Source organism: Myotis daubentonii, chromosome 21 (genome assembly GCF_963259705.1).
Source record: "Myotis daubentonii chromosome 21, mMyoDau2.1, whole genome shotgun sequence".
In the NCBI taxonomy this organism is placed as follows: Eukaryota; Metazoa; Chordata; class Mammalia; order Chiroptera; family Vespertilionidae; genus Myotis; species Myotis daubentonii.
This window is the reverse complement of record NC_081860.1, coordinates 18,180,011-18,204,604: the sequence shown is the minus strand read 5'-3', so window position 1 is coordinate 18,204,604 and position 24,594 is coordinate 18,180,011. Positions and strand designations below refer to the sequence as shown.

At 53.4% G+C, this 24,594-nt stretch overlaps 1 protein-coding gene across 3 annotated transcripts in view; it reads right to left on the bottom strand.

Annotated features, from left to right (window-relative positions):
- GABRG3 (gamma-aminobutyric acid type A receptor subunit gamma3) overlaps positions 1-24,594 on the bottom strand; it is a 49,322-nt gene that overhangs the window by 6,502 nt on the left and 18,226 nt on the right. For all 3 annotated transcript variants that reach the window (XM_059678407.1, XM_059678408.1, XM_059678409.1), the window contains exons 4-5: positions 12,150-12,370; positions 10,234-10,316 (exon numbers count right to left, since the gene is read on the bottom strand). In XM_059678407.1, coding sequence (XP_059534390.1) covers positions 10,234-10,316; positions 12,150-12,370 — 304 coding nt within the window. The remainder of the gene's footprint in view (positions 1-10,233; positions 10,317-12,149; positions 12,371-24,594) is intronic.

Genomic DNA, 24,594 nt, shown 5'->3' with positions numbered 1-24,594 from the left:
TCAACTAACAGACCTCTGTAGAGATCACCCCTGACCAATAGCGAGAACACACATTCTCCTTCAGGACAAAGGGAGTACCTCCCAGGCCGAGCCATGTACTAGGACACACAGAACACACCCCACAGGAAGTTAAAATTATGGAAACCACCCAAACTTATGTTCTCCAACCACACGGGAATGAACGCAGAGACGAACAGAGACACAATGGGGAAATTCACACACATTCGGAAATGACACAGGACGCCGTTATGTAGGGAAAGAGCCTGGGGAGACACCGCAGGGCAGTGAGAATATCCCCGAGGCGAGAGCAGGAACACACCGTGGGTGCCACACATCAACACCAACCACGGTAACACACTGCCCATAGGCCAAAAGGACAGAACGAGCGTGGCGGCCTCGTTAGCCGCAGTGAGCCAACAAGTGCCCTTTCGAGACAACCGCAGGCCGCCCGCGAGGAACGGAAGGCGCCCTTCCGCACGCTGACCAGTGACATCCACCAAGGAAAACCCACGGTTCACATCGAGGCGCGTGGTGAACGACGGGGGCTCTCACCCCGGGAACAAGACAGACGTGTTGGTTCTCATCGCTTCTATTTAAAAATTAAACAGGAGGCCCTGGCCGGTGTGGCTCAGTGGACAGAACATCGGCCTATGGACTGAAGGGTCCCAGGTTCGAGTCCGGTCAAGGGCACATGCCCGGGTAGCGGGCTCGATCCCCAGTAGGGGGTGTGCAGGAGGCAGCCGATCCATGGTCCCCTCTCATCATTGATGTTTCTCTCTCTCTCTCCCTCTCCCTTCCTCTCTGAAATCAATTTAAAAAAAAGAAGAAGAGGAAAGATTCCAAGCAGTAACATTTCCAAGGGAAACCGCCTTGCACATTTCATGCATGCAAACGGAATTTTCTAGAATTAACCAGGCACCTAAAAGATGCCTGGCGGAGGCTTTATTCAAATGAGTCCTTCTAAACGTGAACATTAATTAACGGAATGTATTCAGAAGCAAAATAGGAATATGAAAAAAAAAAATTGGCATCTCATTCTTCCCACCAGCAAAAAAAAAAAAAAAAATTGTGGTGGGGAAAGATTGAAAAGAGGACATCTTTATTTAGGCGTACGTGCAAAATTATAGCATCGGAGGAAGAAATAACTCTATTCTGGCAGCAGCTGGGGACGCACATCCCCACTCCCTCGGGGCTTCTCTCTGTCTTAAACCAGCCACGACGCACATTCCGATCTGAGTGCATTTTTTTAAGATAAGGACCCAATTCTGTAGGAGAGTTAAACACGCACTTAAGTCAATCTGCCGAAATGCGATTTACACCCGCACCACAACTTGGAAGATAAGGCCGTGGCTCTGCTCCGCTGGGCATGGGGGCCGGGGCGGGGGGCGGGGGGAGCTCATGTCTGCTGCTGGCTCACACGCGTTACTCGCTCTCTCTTTTACAAAAGCACAGCTCTCCCATAGCTGTGTGTCCCTCTGTCGCCAGCTCTGCACAGCAGGGAAGTGGACTGACCGTCCCCCAACGGACACGGTTCCGCTGGGTCGAGGTCTTCCCCTGTAATTTTTGCCTTGATCGTGAACGACACGGAGATGTGAAAGACTAGCATGGGATGCCGCGGCAGGCTTATTGATTACCGCATGGACGATGCTTTATCTTTTATTATTGTAAAAGTGTCATCGATTGAGAGAGAGACAGAGAGAGAGGAGGGAGGAAGAGAGAGAAACACCAGTGTGAGAGAGAAGCATCGACGGGTTGCTTCCCACACGGACCCTGACTGGGGATCGAACCCGCAACCTGGGTATGAGCCCTGACCAGGAATCGAGCCTTTTTGGTGCACGAGATGATGATCCCAGCAACCAAGCCGCACCAGCCAGGGCCTCGGTGACGATGCTTTTATTTTTTTTTATCCCTTTATTTCTTGCCGCTGCCCACACAAGCAGGAATCCTGGGATGTGTCCGTGTCCAGCGTGACATCCTTAAACACGGAGGCTAGCCGCGAGTCTAGCCTTGCCTCAGAGCCTCAGAGAGCCAAGCCACACCCCAAAGAGCGGAGCTGAGCCCACTCCGAAGGGCTGAGCCTCGCCCGGAAGAGCCAAGCGTGACCCCAAAGAGCCGAGCTTAACCCTAAGAGCTGAAGCTGGTCCCAAAGGCATGACCCTCGTTCCGAAGAGCCAGCCTAGCCCCTAAGAGCCAGCCTAGCCCCTAGGGGCCAGCCTAGCCCCTAAGAGCCAGCCTAGCCCCTAGGGGCCAGCCTAGCCTGGAAGAGGAAAGCCAAGACCCTCAGAGGTGACCCTAGTCCCTAAGGGTCAAACTCAGTCCCGAAGTGACAGTCCTTTTTTATTTGTTTTTTTTAAAAAAATATTTTAATTGATTTCAGAAAAGAAGAGAGAAAGAAAGAGAGAGGAAACATCAATGATGAGAGCGAATCACCGAACCGCTGCCTCCTGCACGCCTCCGACTGGGATCGTGCCCGCAACCCGGGCACGTGCCCTGATGGGGAATCGGACTGTGACCTCCGGGTTCATAGTTCGCCGCTCAACCACTGAGCCACGCCAGCCGGGCTCACTGACAATACTTTAAACCCGAATTATTGCAATGACAAATTTCCTGTAAGTGTACATTATTATGTGCTAAACATTGTTTAAATAAATGAATTATGATTTATAATCTATGTATCGCCTCATTTGCTGTTTTCTCCCAAGGAATCTAGGCATCTTTTCACTCTGTTTGGCTGCCGGGACTTGAACGGAACAAATTATACAAAAACAAATTTAGATAAAACATTAACAATAACTGGGCAATGAATGACACTCATTTCCACAGTGACTTGCAATAAACAGAAAAGCAAAGAATGATTATCCTACTGTGAGATTATTGTTCAAAATGCAAATCATAGCGTTTGTAACTGGACATGCCCAGATTGAATTGAGAGTCGCAAATAGTGAAAAAAACACACAAAAAAACTTTAATTTTTACTTCTTTTTGAAAAGATATATTTTATTGATTTTCTTGAGAGGAAGGGAGACGGGGAGAGAGAGATAGAAACATCAGTGATGAGAGAGAATCACTGATCGGCTGCCTCCTGCACATCCCCTACTGAGGATCGAGCCCGCAATCCAGGCCTGTGCCCTGACCGGGAATCGAACCGCGACCTCCTGGTTCATTGGGTGATGCTCAACCACTGAGCCACACCGGCTGGGCTGTGGGTTATTTCTTTTTTAAAGTCCTTTGAGGAGTTCACGCCACGATCTAAATTCCACCTTCTCGGCTGAGACGTTAGCTCTGGCTCTCAACCCAATGACTGCCCTTGTGAAGAAAATGAGTGTTTTTGCTCCAGGGGTTGTTAAGATGTTTTTCCGTTTTAGTCTGATTTTCAGCTGATTACCTTGATGTGCTTCAAGTGTTGTTTTTTTGAAAAAAAAAAAAAAATCACTTTCTTATTCATCCCGACTGGAGTTCATGTGGGTTTTTTGAATTTCTGATTGGAGGTCTCTCATCAGTTTTACATTTTCCTTCGCTCTTAGGGCTTCAGATTTTAGCGGCCTCATTTCCTTCCTTGTCTGTTCCGGCTGCAATTATACACGTGTTGGGCTCTTTCCCCGCACGGCGCAGTCTGCGCTTCTGCCGAGGGGTCACCCCTCGCTGTCCTTCATCTTCGCAGTATTTCGTGTGGGTTGTTTTATTCTGACCTACCTTCTAGTTTACGATGATGTCTTTAGAGCTCTTTAATGTCCGTTTACGAAGCATCCTGTTTTCTTTTAGAATTTGCTTTCTCTTTCTTGTTTGCGGCCCACTGTTGAGTTTCTATAGCTTCTATTTTAATGATTCCGCCGTGACAGGGAGAGCTCTTGGCTGCCTGCTGGAGACGTGCGTTCCCTAAACCCCCCGTGGAGTCTATTTTCGGCGTCCCTCTTGTTTGCCAGTTCTTACATTGCTCTCCTTCTGTGCCTGCTCATCTTTCATTGACTCCAAGTTCTTGAGCGTGAAGATCTGTAAACATCTTTGGAGTCCCGATAGGAGTACTTGCATAGGGTTCTGCAAACAGCTGGGAGCAGCACAGCCATCCCAGCTTTTTTTAAAAAAAAAAAATATATATATATATATATTATTGATTGATTGAGATGGAGAGAGAGAGAGAGAGAGAGAGAGAGAGAAACATCAATGACGAGAATCACTGACCGGCTGCCTCCTGCACGCCCCCTACTGGGGACCGAGCCAGCAACCCTGGCATGTGCCCTGATCAGGAATCGAACCGTGACCTCCTAGTTCATTGGGCAGCGCTCAATCACTGAGTTACACTGGCCGGGTTGTTGGGTGTTTTTTAAAAGTATTTTGAGGAGTTTACTCCATGATCTCCTAAATTCCAACAGTGGACTGGAAACAAGAAAGAGACAGTAAATTCTAAACAAAAGAAAGCCCTAGCCAGTTTTGCTCAGTGGCTAGAGCGTCAGCCTGCAGACCGAAGGGTCCTGGGTTCGATTCGGGTCAGGGGTACACACCCGGGTTGTGGGCTTGATCCCCAGTAGGGGGCGTGCTCGCACTGGGTCTTAATAAAACACAGAGAGAGAGAGAGAAACGAAAATCAGCCCCTATCGAATATTCTGGTATTATTTTGGCAATTGCTTTTTTCCTAAAATAAGAATCAAGCCCAATAACAGTGACACATTTCCTATAAAACGCACACAGATAGCAGTCTGAAGCCGAGTTAATATTTGAGTATAATTTTGTGCAATACTGTAGGTCGTTATTGGCTTAATAAAACATAACTAAGGCAATTAAAGCCGAACAGTGTGGGCTTGAAACCCATAAAGGCTCGCACTGCAGGGCTGTTTACGGACTCTTTTCGCTGTGTGTGTGTTTTTAAAGAGCCGGAAGATTCCTTTGCTCTCACCCAATCCCAGTGACTTCCCGCTATTACACTTCATTTTCCCCACCACATGTTTTTGTGCCAGTCTTTTAAGAAAGCCACGTCATACTTTGAGATATGTAGCATGATTTTCTCTTTCTAAATAGACCGTAAGATATCTGTATTTGTGACATGAGTCTCGGCCGGGATGGCTCAGTGGTTGAGCATCGACCTATGAACCAGGAGGTTCGATTCCCGGTCAGGGCACCTGCCCGGGCTGCGGGCTCGATCCCCAGTAGGAGGTGAGCAGGAGGCAGCCGACCCATGATTCTCTCTCATCATTGATGTTTCTCTCTCTCTCTCTCTCTCTCTCTCTCTCTCCATCTCTCTCTCTTTCTCCCCTCCCCCTCCCTCCCTCCCTCTCTCTGAAGTCAATACAAATAGACTGAAGAACGTATCTGTGAGATAATCCATTCACGGATATTGACTTTATCGAGCTGAGATTTGCAAAACAGATCATTTCCCTCGGGCTCTGTTGCTTTTCCTCGCAAAGACGCCCGGCTGGCCGGAGAGAAAGGAAGGGGAGTGGAACCCGCAGACACAAGTTGCCCTGATGGGCTGCCTGGGGCAGCCACAGGCAACCAGCCTGGGACAGCATGTACCGTGAACGGTCCACGGTGCTCACCCCGCATTCTTGTTCTCAGCTCCCACCAACATCCTCACCACCAACTATAAGAAAGGATGTCATCGTAGGCAAAGGGTAAGATTCCTCTTTCCCGAAAGGAATTTACGTTCCTCTTCTTCCCTCGGCTAAAAGAGATTGCTGTTCAATTCACCACCGGGGAATTACAGACCTATTTTTTAAAAATATGGTTTTTTATTGATTTTTTTTTAGACAGAAAGGAAGGGAGAGGAAGGGAGAGAGAGAAACATCAATGATGAGAGAGAATCATGGGTCGGCTGCCTCCTGCACGCCCCACACTGGGGATCGAGCCCACAACCCCCGGCACGTGCCCTGACCCGGAAACCAAACAGTGACCTCCTGGTGACGCTCAACCAGAGCTGTTTTATTATATCTTCAATCATGGGAACAGATCCCCAATGTTCGTTTCCTCGGCTTCAAAGGCGAGTTTATATTATTACAATGCCTCGGAGCTGGCATATAATTGCATTGTTTATCCTGGCTTTTGTTTTGTATTGACTTTGATGATTTGCAAACACAAATAACTAAATAAAATATATCTCTCCTCATTAAGCTTTAATTACAGGCCACGGTAGAAAAATAGTAAAATCCGATTATAACTGAACATACCACACCCCCCAAAAATAAAAGTTAAAAACAAGGCCCAGTGGGAGGTCTAACGGTGACAACAAATATTTTTATTTTTGATTATGAAGCATTTTATTTATTATTTTTTTAAAATATATTTTATTGATTTTTTACAGAGAGGAAGGGAGAGAGATAGAGAGTTAGAAACATCGATGAGAGAGAAACATCGATCAGCCGCCTTCTGCACATCTCCTACTGGGGATGTGCCCGCAACCAAGGTACATGCCCTTGACCGGAATCGAACCTGGGACCCTACAGTCTGCAGGCCGACGCTCTATCCACTGAGCCAAACCGGTTTTGGCGATTATGAAGCATTTTAAACCAGGCAGCTCTTTCCCGGCCAGCGAGGCTCGGTGGTTGAGTGTCGACCTATGAACCAGGAGGTCACAGGTTCGATTCCCGGTCAGGGCACATGCCCGGGTTGTGGGCTCGATCCCTAGTAGGGAGCGTGCAGGAGGGAGCTGATCTATGATTCTCTCTCATCATGGATGTTTCTATCTCTCTCTCCCTTCCTCTCTGAAACCAATAAAAATATGTAAAAAAAAAAATGAGAGAGAAAAACAAAAGCTTTCGCCTGGGGATTGCACGTCACGACCCCTGACACGTGTTTGAGATGGGAGAAATACCTTTTTATGCAGCACTTTTCTTTTTCCCTCATTCTTTTTTTTTAGTGAATCCTTACCCGAGGATATTTTTTCCATTGCTTTTTTTTTATTATTGATTTTTTAGAGAGACTGACAGACATCTATTTGTTGCTCTACCCACTTATTCATTCCTCGGTTGGTCCTTGCATGGGCCTTGACCAGGGATCGAACCCACCACCTGGGGTATCGGGGACGATAATTCTAACCACCTGAGCTACCAGGCCAGGGCTCCATTGCTTTTTGGAGAGAGTGCAAAGGATGGAGGGGGGAGAGAGAGAGAGAGAAAAGCATTGATGTGAGAGACACATCGATGGGTTGCCTCCTGCACGCGCCTCAACAAGGGCTGGGCATCGAACCCGCAACCCAGGTAACGTTGCCTTTGATCGGAATCGAACCCACGGCCCTTTGATGCGTGGACTGACACTAACCACTGATCACCACCGGCCAGGGCTCCGATTCTTTAAATGGTCGCCACTGTGCCGTTCATCACACACTGCTTTCCCGTCTGGGCCTCGGGGGACCCTGCAGGGGTCACAGGATAGGGGATAGGAAGCTCGAGGCAAACCTGCGAGCTCAGCCGGGCACCCCGAGGGGGTGCCGCTGCCTGTGGCCCCTGAGGATCGCTGTGGCTTTGCTCCCACCGCCCCCCCTTCTCTCCGCACTCCCTCTCCCATTTCCACTGACCTTGATTTTCGGGGCACAGCATTTCCTAGAGCTGGGGAGAAAGTCCCTGCAACAGAGCGGCTCCCAGAAAGGATTTAGAAAGAATCTAAAAATCTTCCTCCACAATCAACCTTGCATCCAAGGTGCTGAAGGGCAAAACTTTTCTCAGGAAATAGTGTTTTTACGAATAAAAACTGGCAAATTATGGTGATTTTCATACTTGGGTGTGTGGTAGGCATTTTCTGGGAAATGAATGAGATCTGTCACTCCTAGGAAATTACTGACAGTGTGTATCTGTGGCCAAGACTAACATTTGCTATTTCAGGTGGAAATTAACATTTTTAGGAAGCGTGTGTCCCCCTCGTGAGCTTAATCATCCCCGAATTCTCGGCACACTGCTCGAGTGAGGTGGGTGACAATATTAACCAATGTTGTCTCAGTGTTCCTGGGAAACACCTGGGTGATCAGCGTAAGTCTGTGAGGCAATATTTTCCAAGGACCCAACGCACGATACAAAACCATGCCCGGTGGCCCTAGCTGGTTGGGCTCAGTGGATAGCGCGTCAGCCTGAAGACTGAAGGGTCCCGGGCTGGATTCCGGGTTGTGGGCTCGATCCCCAATGTGGGGTGTACAGGTGGCAGCCGATCCATGATTCTCTCTTGTCATTCGTGTTTCTCTCTCTCCCTCTCTCTTCCTCTCTGAAATCAATAAAAAAATAATAATATTTAAAATGAAATAAAATGAAAGAATTAGAGGGACACTTCCTCATGTTAAAAAAGAAATACACTTTTTACCCAGGCATGGTTTTTGTTTGTTTGTTTTAATATATTTTTATTGATTTCAGAGAAAGAGGGAGAGGAAGAGAGAGAGAGAAACATCCATGATGAGAGAATCACGGATCGGCTGCCTCCTGCACACCCCACACTGTAGATCGAGTCTGAAATCCAGGGAATGTGCCCTGACCGGGAATCAAACCGTGACCTCCTGGTTCACAGGTCGAAGCTTAACCACTGAGCCAGGCCGGCCGGGCTAAAAGCTGCATTTCAGAGGAATGAAGAGCTGAAGGGGGACGCCCAGTGGGAGATGGGATTTATGTCTGAGTGTCTCACCAGGAGAGTGAGAATCACAGCAGAGCTGCTAGGAGGTCAGCCCTGGCCGCTCCCCACAGAACTCCCAGCTCCCGAGGAAAGAACATTTTGTTTCCCAATTAATGGTTCCCAGAAGTCGAACCCGAAATATTATTTATGGTACAACTATAAAATCCCGTGTCTGGCATACTTTCTTTTTTTAAAAAAAAATACTTTTATTGATCTCAGAGAGGAAGGGAGAGGAATTGAGAGAGAGAAACATCCATGACGAGAGAGAATCATGGATCGGCCGCCTCCTGCACGCCCCACACTGGGGATCGAGCCCGCGACCCGGGCCTGTGCCCTGACCGGGAATGGAACCGTGACCTCCTGGTTCATAGGTCAACCCTCAACCATGGAGCCAGGCCGGCCGGGCCAGATTTGTCCTTTCATGGTTGAGTAGGACCCTTCTTCGTGGGCGGGAGACAGCCCCTCACAGGGTCGTCACCAGTTCTCTCCCAGCGCAGATCGGAGAGGCGGGGCCGAGGAGAAGGCAGCTGACCAGAGACACCAGCCGAGACAGACACATCCCTGTCCACGCCGGACCCGCACGCGCCCCAGGCTCCCTGGCCCGGCACAATGGAGCCACACTGCCCTCTGGTAATTACCAGCTCTGCTCGCTCCTGCTCGGAGGCTAATGATATATAATTAAAACTATATATTTGGCCTTTGTCCCTTTTCTGGCACACAGCCCTGAAAACCCTGGGTTGTGACCAGGGCCGGCATCAAAGCCTTTTGTTATGCGGAGGAGGGAGCTTTGGGAAAGAGAGCAGGGATGGGGGCCGGTTGCCAAGGGAACCAGGCCGGTGAGGGGGAAGGTCGGGACTTGAGTGCCATCCCCGTGACCTCCGGAGAGAAGAGAGGGGCTGGAGGTTGAACCAGCCACCAAAGGCCAACGATTTTTTTTTAATTATTATTTTTTGGCCAGGAAACCTCTTCTTTTCAAATTTTTAAAAAAATTTTTAAATTGATTTCAGAGAGGAAGGGAGGGGGAGAGAGAGAGAGAAACATCAAAGAGAGAATCATGGATCGGCCGCCTCCTGCACGCCCCACACTGGGGATGGAGCCCGTAACCCGGGCCTGTGCCCTGACCGGGAATCGAACCCAGGACCCTTCAGTCCACAGGCCGACGCTCCATCCGTGGAGCTGGGTGTGAAGGCCAGGGGTTCAGTCAGCCGTGTCTACCTCGGAACCCTGCACAGAACACCCCCAGGACCAGGTTCTCCGACAGCCTCCGGATCGGTGAGCACACACAGGGGCCGGGCCGCGGCGGCCGGAGAGGGCATGAGTTGTGTGTAATTCCAAATAATACGCAAAACAGCCCATTGGCATAAGGGTGTTTGGTTAAAAAAAAAAAACAACAAAAAAACTGCCCACCCACGTCCAAACCCGTCACTACTCTGAGGAACGGTTACGTTGCACACGGCTGCGCCCAAGCACCTATTTTGCGACGGGGGGTCCAACGGAATGAAGTCTGGGGCGAAGACACCCCAGTGGCCAAAACCAGACTGTCGTCTGTTCTGTCTGGCTGCGTGGTGACGCTGTAACGCATCACGTGACCGTCGCCAGCCGCTCAGACTGGGAGGTGTTCCTTCGCGGGCTCCGGGCCCGGGGGGTACTCACAGCTGGAGAAGATCAGCGGGCAGGAGTGCTCGTCCATGGGGAAGTGGTGCAGCTGCAGCTGGCACTCGGCATTGATGGTGAGCCTGCAGGGGAGCCAAGGTCACTGTCAAGGTCAGCCAGCCAGAACCAGCAAAGTCACAGTGTGTGTGTGGTGGGGGGGACAGGGCGGGGCTGGAGGGCAGGGGAGGGGCAGGCAGCACATGTGACTCGCTCCTGGTGGTGGCACCAGCCATTCAGTGGCATCATGGGGTTGTTCTGGGGGTGTGCCATTTTGTATTGCTTTTTAAAAATATATATATTTTGATTGATTTCAGAGAGGAAGGGAGAGAGAGAGACATCCATGATGAGAGAGAATCATGGACCAGATGCATCCTGCACGCCCCCTACTGGGGATCGAGCCTGCAACCCATGTGCCCTTGACCGGAATCGAACCCGGGACCCTTCAGTCTGCAGGCTGACGCTCTATCTGCTGAGCCCCACTGGAGAGGGCGGTGCAGTGTCATTTTGTTTTGCTTTTTTTAAAAAATGTTTTTATTGCCTGGACCCTGCGGCTCAGTGGTTGAGCGTCCACCTATGAACCAGGAGGTCACGGTTCAATTTCTGATCAGGGCACGTGCCTGGATTGTGGGCTTGATCCCCAGTAGGGGGCGTGCAGGAGGCAGCCGATCCATGATTCTCTCTCATCACTGACGTTTCTCTCTCTCCCTTCCTCGCTCTGGAATCAATAAAAACCTATTTAACCAAAGAAATAAAACAAAGAGCCCTGGCTCGGTGGTTAGAGAGCTGCTCAGAGGGACACGAGTCTGATTCCCGGTCACGGGCATGAGCTTCCGTGCAGGAGGCAACTAACCGATGTGTCGCTCTCACATCGATGTTTCTCTCTCTCTCTCTCTCTCTCCCCCTCCCTTTCACTCCCTTTAAAAAACAATGGGAAAATACCTTTGGGAGAAATATCCTCGGTGAGCATTGACCAAAAAGAGAGAGAGAGAAAGAGAAAGAGAAAAAGAGAGAGACAGAGAGAGAGAGAGAGAGAGAGAGAGGCAGCAGGTGCAGCAAAGGTGTGAGGGGGAGTCTGGGAGAGCAGGGCGAGGCCTGGGGTTCAGGGAGGGCCGGTCCCGGCCCCTCCTCATGCCCGGGGAGCAGGAAGGCTGGCTGAGGTGCGGGCACGGCTGTGGCATGTTGCAGCATGCATCGCATCAGACTTCCCTGAAGCCCGGCTTCTCTCGCCCGCAGCCAGGTTTCTGGGAGGCCCCGCCCTGCCCCCGGGAGCTCGCGTGACAGGGCAGCCAGGTTTCCAGGAGGGATGCGTCGGGGAACGCCCTCCCGGCTGTTTCACCCCCACCCCCCGCCCCCGCCTTGTGGTCTCGAGTTTGTTAATTTGCTCTAATTACACGTGTTAATTAGTGCGCCAAGACATCTTCCCGTACCGGCTAAGTGGACCCGTGGGTTAAATGGAGGAACGCTCATTTCCACGGCCCACTTCCAGCAGAAGCGGGTCCTGATGAAGAACGCCCTTCATTCATGGCCTACGATGTGCGTGCCTTCCTTTTATTTTTTTCAAGGTGACGTTTTACTAAAATATTTTTTTTATTGATTTCAGGGAGGAAGGAAGAGGGAGAGAGAACCATCCATGATGAGAGAGAGTCATGGATCGGCCGCCTCCTGCACGCCCCCCACTGGGGATCGAGCCCGCCACCCGACCATGTGCCCTGAGCGGGAATCGAACCGTGACCTCCTGGTTCCTCGGCCGATGCTCAGCCACTGAGCCCCGCTCTGGGCCTTTCGTTTTACACCCGTGGCACCCAGGCATCGCGCCCTCGGGCGTGGATAATGTGAGGAGAGACCCCACGGAGCGGAGAAAGAGCGTTCCCGTCCCTACGGGTCCCCCACCGCCAGGGCCCCCTCCAGCGCCTCGCCTCAGCGTGTAGAGGATCTTGCCGTCGTTCCAGATGCGCAGCAGCTGGTTGGGGGTGGTGATCCAGTGGGCCTCGGCCGTCTTGGAGTTGCGGAAGATGGTGTCGGGGATCCAGATCAGCCCCACCATGTTGCTGTTGAGGGTCAGGATCTTCATGGTGCTGTTGAAGCGGAGACGGCTGTCCGTCCAGGTCTGCGCAAAAAAGATGTCGATCTGGTATTCCTGCAACAGAGCGAGGGGCGGGCGGTGGTGCCGTGAGTGCGTCTCCTCTTTTTAAAAAGTTACATATATCCTTTCCCCCTTGATTTCAGAGAGGAAGGGGAGAGGGAGAGAGAAACATCCACGATGAGAGAGAATCCCTCCCTGATCGGCTGCCTCCTGCCCGCCCCCACCCCCTCTCGAGACACAGAATTCTTCTTACTCACAAAGTGAGCCCCGTTCACGTGGAGGAAGCCGAAGAGGCCGTGAACTCGGCCTAAACAAGCTGCCCAAGAATGTGGCGTCCACGAGAGAGAAAAGCAAAAGGGCGAAAGGACAGTGGACGGAGTGAGGAAGGACTCACTAAGGAATTGTTAAAAAATATATAATTATGTGGAGCTGAAACCGGTGTGGCTCAGTGGATAGAGCGCCGGCCTGCGGACTGAGGGGTCCCGGGTTCGATTCCGGTCAAGGGCATGTACCTGGGTTGCGGGCACATCCCCAGTGGGAGATGTGCAGGAGGCGGCTGATCGATGTTTCTCTCTCATCGATGTTGCTAACTATCTCTCTCCCTTCCTCTCTGTAAAAAATCAATAAAATATATATATATTTTTTAAAAAAATATATATATATAATCATGTGAAGGGATATGAAAGAACAGCAAATAAAGTTCCCCACTGGGGATTGAGCCCGCCACCCGACATAACAGAGGGCTGAGAGGCATAAATACGTCACCGTAGATGTGTACAGACTGTCTACGAGGCCCCTAGGACCCTAAGCAATGCAAAACCTGCACTGTGAATGACGCATTCTCGAATGGCCCCCCATAAACACCAAGCTGCCCCCCGGGGGCGTGCGCCCCACGCTGGGAACCCGAGGTACACTGCCCTCCTGCTTGTCAGCTCTCTGCTGTGCAGTACTGCAACCCCCGGCAGACTTCCCTCCGCGGGTGCGGAATCTCATTCTGTCGCTGAGCAGCCAGGTCCCCTGACCTGAGCTAGGGACACCCCAAGGCTCAGCGGTGACCTCACTCCCACTCTCTCCTTTGCTTGGGACCCCAGAGGGGCTCTGGGCCAGGCGATGCATCAGCCTGGAAGGGGTGTCAGGTCGAGAACTGAAGTTTGGTTCGAAAAAACGGAGACATTTCTTTGCATGAGCAACTTGGCCGAGAACCTAACTGCTGGGGATGGGAGACGTTCGAGAACCGAGGGTTGACTGTGTTTCTGTGTCTCACGCTCCAAGCCCTCAGTTCAGGAGGAAGGTTTTCTGTATTTCTACTCCTTAAAGTTATGGGCCGGCCCTGGCCGGTCTTGCTCAGTGGATAGCGCGTCAGCCTGCGGACTGAAGGGTCCCGGGTCCAATCCCAGTCGAGGGCACATGCCCAGGTTGCGGGCTCCATCTCCAGCAGGGGGCGTGCAGGAGGCAGCTGACGGATGATCCTCTCTCATCACTGATGTTTCTGTCTCTCTCTCCCCCTCTCCCTTCCTCTCTCTGAAATCAATAAAATTATACTTAAATAAGTAAAATAATGAACAGATATCAACATTATAATGGGGGGGGGCGGCGTCATCTACCCATAGCGGGAGATGGTCTCCCTGTTGCTATGGAAACAGTCCTGATTTACCTTCCCTTTGTCCCTGGTCTGAAAGCACTCCTGTTTGCGGCTGTGACAGAGGAGTCTGCATCCTGGTCGCTATAGTAACAGCTTGCAGGCCTGCTCTCCCATCCCCGCTCCTCTCCCATCTCTGCACACCAGGACGCAGTCCCGATTCCAGGTGACAGACTCGATTATGATCGAGGAGATAATTAGGGCCGGGTCACCTGCTCTAATCCTGGGGGCACAGGCCTCAACCTTGGGGGTGCCAGCTACCTGGAGGCATCATGCACCCCCCCCCCTCTCTCTCTCTCCCTCCCCCCCCCTCACACACACACACACACACACACACACACACACACACGGTCTAATCCACAGCCAAACTCATCAGGCAAGAAGGAGGACAACACAAAAGGAGAGCACAGGCCGGTCCCCCGGGGACGGCCGTCCCAGGAGCGCACAGGCCCGCGTGCGCCGTGGGACGAAGGGAGGCCACGCGTCCCACTCTGCCCCGAACGCACACGGTTTTTTCTCAGTTCGCCTGAAAGGAACTCAAGCGCTCCCGGACCACGTTCAGAATATTCACGGAGAACGCCGTCCATCCGTCAGAGACTCCTGAAACGGGCCGCGTCCCGGGTGTCGCCCTCAAGGGCGATGGCGACAGGTGTCTGGCAGTAAGCGCGTCGGCTGCCAGGCGGATGGATTTCTCGGAGACTCGATGACGAGGGGGAAGGGAACGGCTGCAATGACTGGTGTTGATGACAGGAGCCCCAAAGCGAAGGCCGAGCTAGGACGTCTCCCCGGGCGCAGCGCCCGTATCAGCACACGGCGCCTGGAGACCCGTCTTCATCTGTCAGCACGTTAAGATAACACCCTCAACGTGTAAGCGGCGCCCCAAGTTACACGGAGAGCCAGGGTGCCCCTGGGGCCCACAGCCGTGCCTCACGGGTCTACTTCCATACGTGTGGCTCGTTTTTTAACTTTCGACCCTTCTGAAAGGTTGCCAGACGGCTTAGGGACGTTAGGACAAATAGCTTGTCCACGAATTATAAACATGTATTTCTGAGGCACCCATGAGATTCCCCGTGAATATCACGGCTTCTAGGATGACTGCGGAAAGTGCTCTAGGAAATATGAGGAGGTAACTAGGGCCAGGGTACCCGACCCGACTTCATCGCCCAATTCAATAAACTGTAAAGGTAGTTTCCATGTCTTGTTGTTTATTTTCTTAATCATCTGAAATGTAAGGGCAGTGTCAGACTTACAGAACTCGGTACAGTTTCTGCGATGATTCACAACCTACATATATTCGTATCTTACACTTGTTACCACTAATGGGCCCGTGTGGACACCTCATTAACCCAAGTCCGTATTTCATTCGTATCTCCTGCATTTTCACCTAATACCCTTTCACATTTTTTATTTCTTTTCTTTTTTGTTTGTTTGTTTGTTAATCCTCCCCAAGGATATTTTTCCCATTGATTTTTACAGAGAGTGGAAGGAAGGGAGGGAGGGAGAGAGAGAGAAACACGGATGTGAGAGAGACTCGGCGATCCGATATCCCCTGCACACGCCCTGACTGGGGGCCAGGGATCGAACCTGCAACCCAGCTAGGTGTCCTGGACCAGGAGTCGAACCCGAGACCCTGCGGTGCGCAGGCGGACGCTCTAACTGCTGAGCCACGCCAGCCACACCCTACCGGCTGCTGGCATTACTGGAGTCGATGCTCATACAGGGTTCAACCCTGTCTCTGCTGAGTGGGCTCACAGAGTGACTGGCAGGGCGGGACCCTCGCCTGTCCGGTTTCGGGACCCGATGGGCTGACACAGCTGCTCGGACCACACACCTCCCTGCGTCTCGGCCAGAGGGCGAAGGAAAGGGGTTTGTTATGGCGCCTCCCACCGACACCAGGGAGGTGCTCCCGGACAGGGCAGCCCCCTGAGCTAGTGGGAGAGGCTCCCCAACCTGCATCCTCGTCTTCTCAAAGGAATGAATGTATACGAGAGACCTGCACTGCGCTGTGGAAAGCTAATTTATGAAAGCGATTAAAGTGTGCACCTTTGTTGAGAAAGCAAAGCAAGCAAACCTATACATCTTGCCGAGCCCGAGATGCTGGCTGCTCCGCTTCCAGAGTAAAAGTGCCCTCCCCCTCCCCTCCCTCTCCCCTCTCCCTCCCTCCCTGCATTCTCTCCTTAAGGTGGTTGGTCTTTAACTCTGCTCTCCCAGTGCCCTTGGCCGGGGGAGGCAGCGCTGTTATATGCAGGCCGGCTGCAGACGACTCACACCGTCTGGCCTTGTCCTGACGTTCCTGCCTCAGTTTCCCCCTTCCTCCTGGCCTGGAATCTTGTAACAGGTCACTCGGACTCAACGTAAATCAGACGGACCATTACTGGACGGCATTGTGTCACGTTTGAAGAAACCTGCCCCCACACGCATTCCGGGCGGGTGGACGCCCCTCTCCAGTTCGAGGCCAGACTGAAGGGTGACACGCAGCATCTCCTGTGACGCACGGGGGTGTGTCCATCAGGACACAGCACGACGGTTCTCACAGAGCAGCCGGGGCTCCCGCGTCCCCCGGGAAACCAAGGATGGTGTTCGCTTCTTACAGACAATTCGCACGTATTAAAAAACGCAGTTGCACCGGAGTCGCGAGGGGCCCAGCACGATGGATTAGGCGCCCGGCTCTCTCATTTGCTGGGAGAAAAAAATGGATTTTTGCACGAGAAACCCTTACGAACCTCGGGTAAGCACGCCAGCCGTCCTCACCCTGTTCCCATCTATTATTTACGTCCGCGGAGCGAGCAGGAAGAATCTTTGTCGCAGCAGAAAAGAAAGGTTTTTTTAATATGTTTTGCAACGTTTAGGTAATCAGATCGCTCTCTCCTTGACACCACTGGGGAAGGAGTCGCCGTACTGCAGACCGACTCCGTCTACCAAGCAACCCATAGAAGGGCACCCCATCCCGCGAGTGAACTAATTAACGAGGAAATGACCACACAATCTCCGTTCACAGCTTCCGCGGCAGGAGACCGGGGCAGGTGGTAGCCGACCAACCTTGACCGACCGCTCCCTTTCTTCTCCAAAAGGCCTTCCCTTGAGAAATGAAACACGGAACCCAGGGAGCCCACTTCCAGGAATATGTCCTAAGAAACCCCAAACCCCCTCAGAAAGAAGGGGTGCACCCCTGTGTTCGTAGCCGCACAGTTTACAAGAGCTCAGACCTGGAACCAGCCCCTCAGAAGACGAGCGGATAAAAGAGCTCTGGGAGGCTGCCCTGGCCGGGGTGGCTCGGTGCAGAGAGCGTCGGCCTGTGACTGAGGGTCCCGGGTTCGAGTCCTGTCAAGGGCATGTACCTCGGTTGTGGGCTTGGTCCCCAGTGCAGGAGGCAGCTGATCGATGTTTCTCTCTCATTGATGTTTCTGACTCTCTATCCCTCTCCCTTCCTCCCTGTAAAATCAATAAAATACACACATATATCTTAAAAACTGTGGTGCATTTACACCACAGAATACTACGCAGCGGTAAAACAGAGGGCTCTCTCTCCAGACTCCTCTCAGGTGGGGAGCAGCACCGTCAGGGCTTGGTGCCCCTGTCTTTCTGACAAACGACATCAGTCACTGGTCACCTCTAAGCCCTAGAAGGCTGGGTGCACGGGGAGACGCCAGGCCCCGAACTATGGCCCAGGTGGCACCCCGGTGCTCCCCAAATCCCAAGGCACCTTGGAAAAGTAACAATTTGCTTTGCTTTTAAAAAATATATATTTTTATTGATTGCAGAGAGGAAGGGAGAGAGAAACATCCATGATGAGAGAGAGTCATGGGTCGCCTGCCTCCTGCACGCCCCACACTGGGGATCCAGCCCGCAACCCGGGCCTGTGCCCGTGACCGGAAATCGGGCCATGACTCCTGGTTCGTAGGCTGACACTGAACCACTGGGCCACGCTGACCCGGCAGAATTTGCTTTGGGTCTTTCCGCAGCCTGAAGGCCAAGGAAAGAGCTGATGGGATCCGGATCGGGCTCGTCGCGGATCACAGCTCTTCGGCCGAATTACGTCTCAGAAGCTCTTGCGAACACTTAGCCTGGGGCCCTCAAACTTCCCTGCGGTGGGTTCCTCTCTGACCCGTTTCCCACGTGGGCACCTGCCTGGGACGCCAGTGCCGGATTCTAGCCTCAGCCTCGAAGGGTTTTTTTTTTTACAAATAAACCAGAGGCCCAGTGCAAGGGGCTCGGCCGTCGCAGCCCCGGCTTCGTCCGGAAGGTTGTCCGGCCGGTCATTCTGCTGTTGGGTCTAATTAGCGTATTAGCTCCTCGTTATATAGGATAACAAAGGGCAGAAAGAGTATCTTGGAAGTTTCAGAACAGCACACGGCACCTTAGAAAGTCAGGAAATTGCTCTTCTTTTTAAAATATATTTTAACTGATTTCAGAGAGGAAGGAGGAGGGGGAGAGCGGTAGAAGCAGCCGTGATGAGAGGGACACATGCCAAGCGCCCACTGCCCTGGACTAAATGGCCTGCAGTCCTGTGACCCGCGTGGGGGCCATCGTGCAGTGCGGAGGGCACAGCGCGCTCGGCAAGGAAGCCGGGGGTCACCTCTCCCGCGCCTGCATCTGCCACTGGACAAGCCGGTCAGGGCGCGAGCTGACCCCACACGCACGGAGCAGAGAACCCAGCGTCCGTCACGGAGCATTTACCCAACACCCGGGAGACGTGACGCACGGCCACTCAGACACCCTAGAGGACAGGAGGCCAAAGGTCACCCGCCGGGGCGGCTGGTGATGAAACGTCCGTCAACGGCGTATGGGTGACCCCCACCTCCACCCCACAGTGTGTGCCCGCGGTGGGACTCCCTGTGCTCCCCACATGGCTCCGAGAGGCCACCCTGAAAATAACATCACTTTTTTACAAAAGATTCATTTTCTGGACACTTTGAACCCAAAACATTAGCATCCACTGAGTCACCCTGCCCTCATTTTGTTTTCTATTGTGTGTGTTTTTTTTTTTAATATATTTTATTGATTTTTACAGAGAGGAAGGGAGAGAGATAGAGAGCTAGAGAGCTAGAAACATCGATGAGAGAGAAACATCAATCAGCTGCCTCCTGCACATCTCCTACTGGGGATGTGCCCGCAACCCAGGTACATGCCCTTGACCGGAATAGAACCTGGGACCTTTCAGTCCGCAGGCTGACGCTCTATCCACTGAGCCAAACCGGTTTCGGCTATTGTGTTTTTTTAAAAATATATGTTTTAATTGATTTTAGAGGGAGAGGAAGGAAGGGGGGAGAGAGACAGAGAAACATCCATGATGAGAGAGAATCATGGGTCAGCTGCCTCCTGCACGACCCCCACTGGGCATCGAGCCCACAGCTGGGGCAAGTGCTCTGACCGGGAATCGAACCCGGGACCTTCTAGTTCATAGGTCAACGCTCAACGACCGAGCCACACCGGCCAGGCCTAATGTTTTGCTTTGTTTTTTAATTTATCTTTATTGTTAAAAGTATTATGATGCCCCCCTTTTTTTCTCCACTGACCCCCTCCACCTGGCCCTGCCCCTCCCAGGCCTTCGCCACACTATTGTCTGGGTCCCTGGGCTCGTCACACGTACATACAAGTTCCCGGTGAATCTCCCCCCCAACCCCCCTTCCTCCTGAGATCCGTCCGTCCGTCCCACACTCCTGTCTCTGGATTTATCCTTTCCAGTCCTCCAGCTCCTGGAAGAGTGAGATAACTTTTTTTTTTTTTTAATATCTTATCCATCAGAAACGTGACAACAAGACAGATTCGTATTAGAAGCAAGCGGAACCGCCTGTCATCCATTTAAAACTCTGGCTGATCGTTTCCGGCGCTTTATCGGCAGGAAAATAAGGCGGAGAAAAAACTGCCACCCGCAGAACGATCTTCCGCGAAGCAGGAGTCGAGGGTTGAAAGGAAGCCGTGGGCCACCCAAGGCTCTTCTCTCCAAGAGGAATAATTGCTCATTCTTCCTTGAAAAGCAAAAATAAACCATGAGAGCCCGGCCAGGTGGCTCCGTGGTCGAGCATCGACCTAGGAACCAGGAGGCCACGGTTCCATTCCCTGCTCAGGGCACAGGCCTGGGTTGCGGGCTCCATCCCCAGTGGGGGGCGTGCAGGAGGCAGCCGGTCCACGGTTCTTTCTCATCATGGATGTTTCTCTCTCTCTCTCTCCCTCTCCCTTCCTCTCTGAAATCAATAAAAACATAAGAAACACCATAAGAAACAACTTTCTATTAAAAAACAAAAACCGTCCCCCGCAGATCGATCTTCCGCGGAGCAGGAGTCGAGGGTGGAAAGGAAGCCGGGGGCCACCTACGGCCCTTCTCCCGGAGGGAAGTTGGTCCTTCTTCCTTGAGAAGCAAAACGAAGTCAGGAGGCGGCAGTCACGTCTCCTCGTTTGTGCTCCATTTAGCTTGACGTCACCCCACGCCCACGCGGGTGAGCGCGGGGCGACGCGGTCGGTGTCCGGAAAGCGCTGGTTGCCCATCAGCCGCCCGAGCCAGCGGCGGCTCATCTGGGTCAAGTGCCTGTCTCGTGTGTTAAACCGCTGACCCCGTGCCCCCCGGCCCCCGGCGCATCTACTGACTCCCAGCAGCGAGGCCGGGCCGCACGGCGTGTCCTGCGGGGCCCCGCGACCTCACGCAGACCTCTCCTCCGCGCCAGCCTCTCGGCTAAGTGCCCTCCTCCCTCAGCTCTCAGGGCCTCCCCTGCAGAGACGGGGGTGGTACCCGGGGCCAGCCGCCTGCACGCAGATCGCAGCCCATCTCTCGGGTTCCCGTGCACATGCTCGTAACACCACGCATGGAACACGTCACAGCCCAGCCCGGCCGCGTGGCTCGGTGGCTGAGCGATGACGCGTGAACCTGGAGGTCACTGTTCAATTCCCGGCTGCGGCTGGATCCCCCGTGCGGGGCGTGCAGGAGGCGGCCGATCCACGAGTCCCTCTCATCATGGATGTTCCTCTCTCTCTCTCCCTCTCCCTTCCTCTCTGACATCCATAAAAACATATATATATATATTTTTTAAAAGGAACAGGCTTCATTTCTCTGAGCCTTCGGCTCTGAGCTTCAGACTGTGTTTTCCGCTGGCCTGCTATTTTCCCAGCGTCACCTACTTCCACCGGCCGGAGCAGGTGTCCCCGATGCCCGCTTTGTGCTCCCCGCCTTTGTGACGAGGCCTCCCTGGGGCCCATCTGCGTGCGAGGCCCTGGCCCCTCTGAAGGCGGGCTCTGTGGGAGGCCGGGGAAGGGACAATGGCCCCTTTCGCTCATTGTCACCAGCAGCCGGGGGTGAACTAGAAATGCTGAAAGCAACCAAGGAATTATTCTCGGCACAGAGGGCGGGGTGCACGGTGAGGGACGGAGACCGGTCCTGAGGGGGCCCTGGGGCAGGACAGACGAGGGGGCCGGAGGGAGGGTGGGCACGCACCATCGGGGAAGGCGAGGCCTCCGTCCGGACTGCTTTCTCGGAACACCGCTCCCTTCCTGGCGCGGGAGGGAGGCTGGAAGGTTCGGGGAGGGTGCCCAGGCCTGCGTGCGGGTGCATGGTAAGTGCCATTCCCCACCCAGTGGGCAGAGCTCTGCCACCTGAAGGACTCCAGGGCCTGGGGAGAGCTGAGCACACAGGTCCCCCGACAGGCACCAAGCCGGCTCCAAGGGGGTCTCCTTTACAAAGACAGGCGGAGACCCCGAGAACAGAGAGGGGGACACCACACTTCCTCACAGGGCGGGCGGTGTGTAAGCATCGAAGAGTTTAGAATGAAACTCCATAAAGTGCAGGAGAGAGAGAGGGAGAGAGAAAGAGAGAGGGAGAGAGAGACACCGATGTGAGAGAGACATCGACGAGCTGCCTTGCCCACACGCTACCGGGCCAGGGGCAGGGGATGAACCACGACTCAGGGAGGTGCCCTTGTCTGGGAACCCGACCTGCAACCCGCCGGTGTGCGGGCTGACGCTCTAACCACTCTGAGACACTGGCCAGGGCTCACACAGACATTTTCATGATGAGCTACGGATAGAAGATCAAGGCTTAGCCCTGGCCAGTTTGCTCAGCGGACAGGGCGCCGGCCTGCAGACTGAAGGGTCCTGGGTTCGATCCTGGTCGAGGGCACACGTCTCGGCTGCAGGCTGGATCAGGGGCCTCTCACACCGTGTGTGTCTCTCTCTGTCTCTCCCCCTCCCTTCCACTCTCCCTAAAAAAATCAACGGAAAAAGATCCTGGGGGGAGGATTAGAAACAAGCAAACAAACAAAAAAGGTCAAGTCTGCCCTGACCGGTGTGGCTCAGTGGATAGAGCGTCGGCCTGCGGACTGAAGGGTCCCAGGTTCGATTCCGGTCAAGGGCATGGACCTTGGTTGCGGGCACATCCCCAGTGGGGAGTGTGCAGGAGGCAGCTGATCGATGTTTCTCTCTCATCGATGTTTCTAGCTCTCTATCCCTCTCCCTTCCTCTCTGTAAAAATTCAATAAAATATATTTTTTAAAAAAAGAAAAAGAAAAAAGATCAAGTCTTAGAGCCTTTGGAGCAAGGAATGCTGTTCAGAATCTCGGGGCAAGGCCCCCTCCCTGTCCCCCTCTCTCTCCCTCCCACCCCCTCCTCCTCCTCCCCCTCCCTCCCCTCCTACAGCCACACCGTCCTGCGTCCAGGTGGCCTGGAACTGGTACCCGAAGGTGCAGCTGCAGATGGGCACTGGCCTGTGGTTATCGTCCCAGTGCCGCTGGAAGGCAGGGACTCCCTGGGGAACTGCTAACGGGACCCTAACTGCGCACACCATTCCTCCACAGCCACGACAAGGGTCGAGGGTCCCACCCAGAACATTCCGGACGAAGACGGCAGTTAAGATGCGACGAGAACCACGCCACACCCTGGCAAGTCGACCTGGGAGCTCACAGATGCTGATCCACTTTATTTATTTAAATATGTGTTGATGGATTTCAGAGAGGAAGGGAGAGGGGGAGAGAGAGAGAGAGACATCCATGAGGAGAGAGAATCATGGATCGGCTGCCTCCTGCACGCCCCCCACTGGGGATCGAGCCCGCAACCCGGGCCTGTGCCCTTGACGGGAATCGAACCCGTGACCTCCTGGTCAACGCTCAACCACTGAGCAACCCCAGCCCAGCTGGACTTTATTTTTAGGAAAAGCGTTTGCTGATCGGGCTCCGACGCCAAGCCCATTGCCAAGCGGTATCTCCCACGACTGACACTCCCAAACGCTGATCCTCTCTGCCCTTCCCTTCCCTTCCCTTCCCTTCCCTTCCCACCCCCCATCCAGACTTCCCAGCTCCCCGCTTTCCGTCTCCCTCCCCGGGGGACAGTCTGAGTCCGTGTGGAGCCAGAGCTAAAAGCCCAATCTGGAAGAGAGAGACTTGAAAGTAGCAATTACATCTTTTCCTTTTGAGAAACCGCTCGAGCTGAGCGATTGCAGATCTATTTGGAGGACGAGTAAATAATACGATGATAATTGGGACGTATTTACATCAGCTTTCCCATTTTAAACACGCATGTGGGCCAGCGAGCCAGGAGACACGAGCCAAATAAAAGCGAGGTCCTGTTCCTCGCACGCATCTGCGCTGCCACCATCTCTGCAGGATTCCACGGCCCCGGCTTCACCATCCTCAGGAGCTCAAGCCCTGCCTTGCTGTTTGCGGTGTCCGGCCCGTTCACATTCGGTGGGACGACTGGCGTCTTCCTGTCCGTCTTCCGTTGTGCCATTTCCTCTCTGATCTCCCATCTCTCCTCCGTCCCTGCTTTGGGATCAACTCGGTGTTCCCAGAATTCCACTGCGTCTCTTCTAGGTGCTGTTAAGCGGCACCTCTTTTCGTGACTTTAACGGGGGCTCCGTGGTGTGCGACCTGCAGCTCTTAATTCATCGGTGCCGGCGATAAGCTAACATCGCGGGCCCGTCCCTCCATGAGCAGGTCCGCGCCGCGGGGGGCACATGGACGCGCTGTGAGAGTTCTGTCAGCCGCGTGCACAAGCTCTGGGATGTCACACTGGCTTGTCCTGGGGTGGGGGTGGGGGGGCGCGGGGAGGGAGGCAAATAGCAAATGATTTAATGACAGGGAGGCCCTCACGCAGCGGGAACGATGGTGGCGCATGCTAATTTCTCTGGCTCATGAATAAAGAAATCTTGATTTCTGCCAACAAATGCTTAACATGCAAGGAGCTCCAATCATTTAAAATATCGGGCCCGGCCGGCGTGGCTCAGTGGTGGAGCGCTGACCTATGAAGCAGGAGGTCAGGGTTCGATTCCAGATCAGGGTACAGGCCCGGGTTGCGGGCTCGATCCCCAGTGGGGGCATGCAGGAGGCAGCCGATCCGTGATTCTCTCCCCTCACTGATGTTTCTCTCTCTCTCTCTCTCTCTCTCTCCCTCTCTCTCTCTCTCTCTCTCTCTCTCTCCCTTCCTCTCTGACATCAATAAAAATGTATTAAAAAAATAAACTCTGTGAGATTTTGTGAGAACTTGCAAAGCAGCTGAGGGGCGTGGATCGGGCGGGAAGGTAAAGTCTGGCCGACGTGCGCCATCAGATGGACCCAGTATTTACGTGCCCCGATGGCCACGCTCACGTGAGCAGCAGCCCGGCCACATGCAGCGGGCGCTGAGCGCGGTGCGGGCGTCGCCGGCGAAAGATTCGAATAAC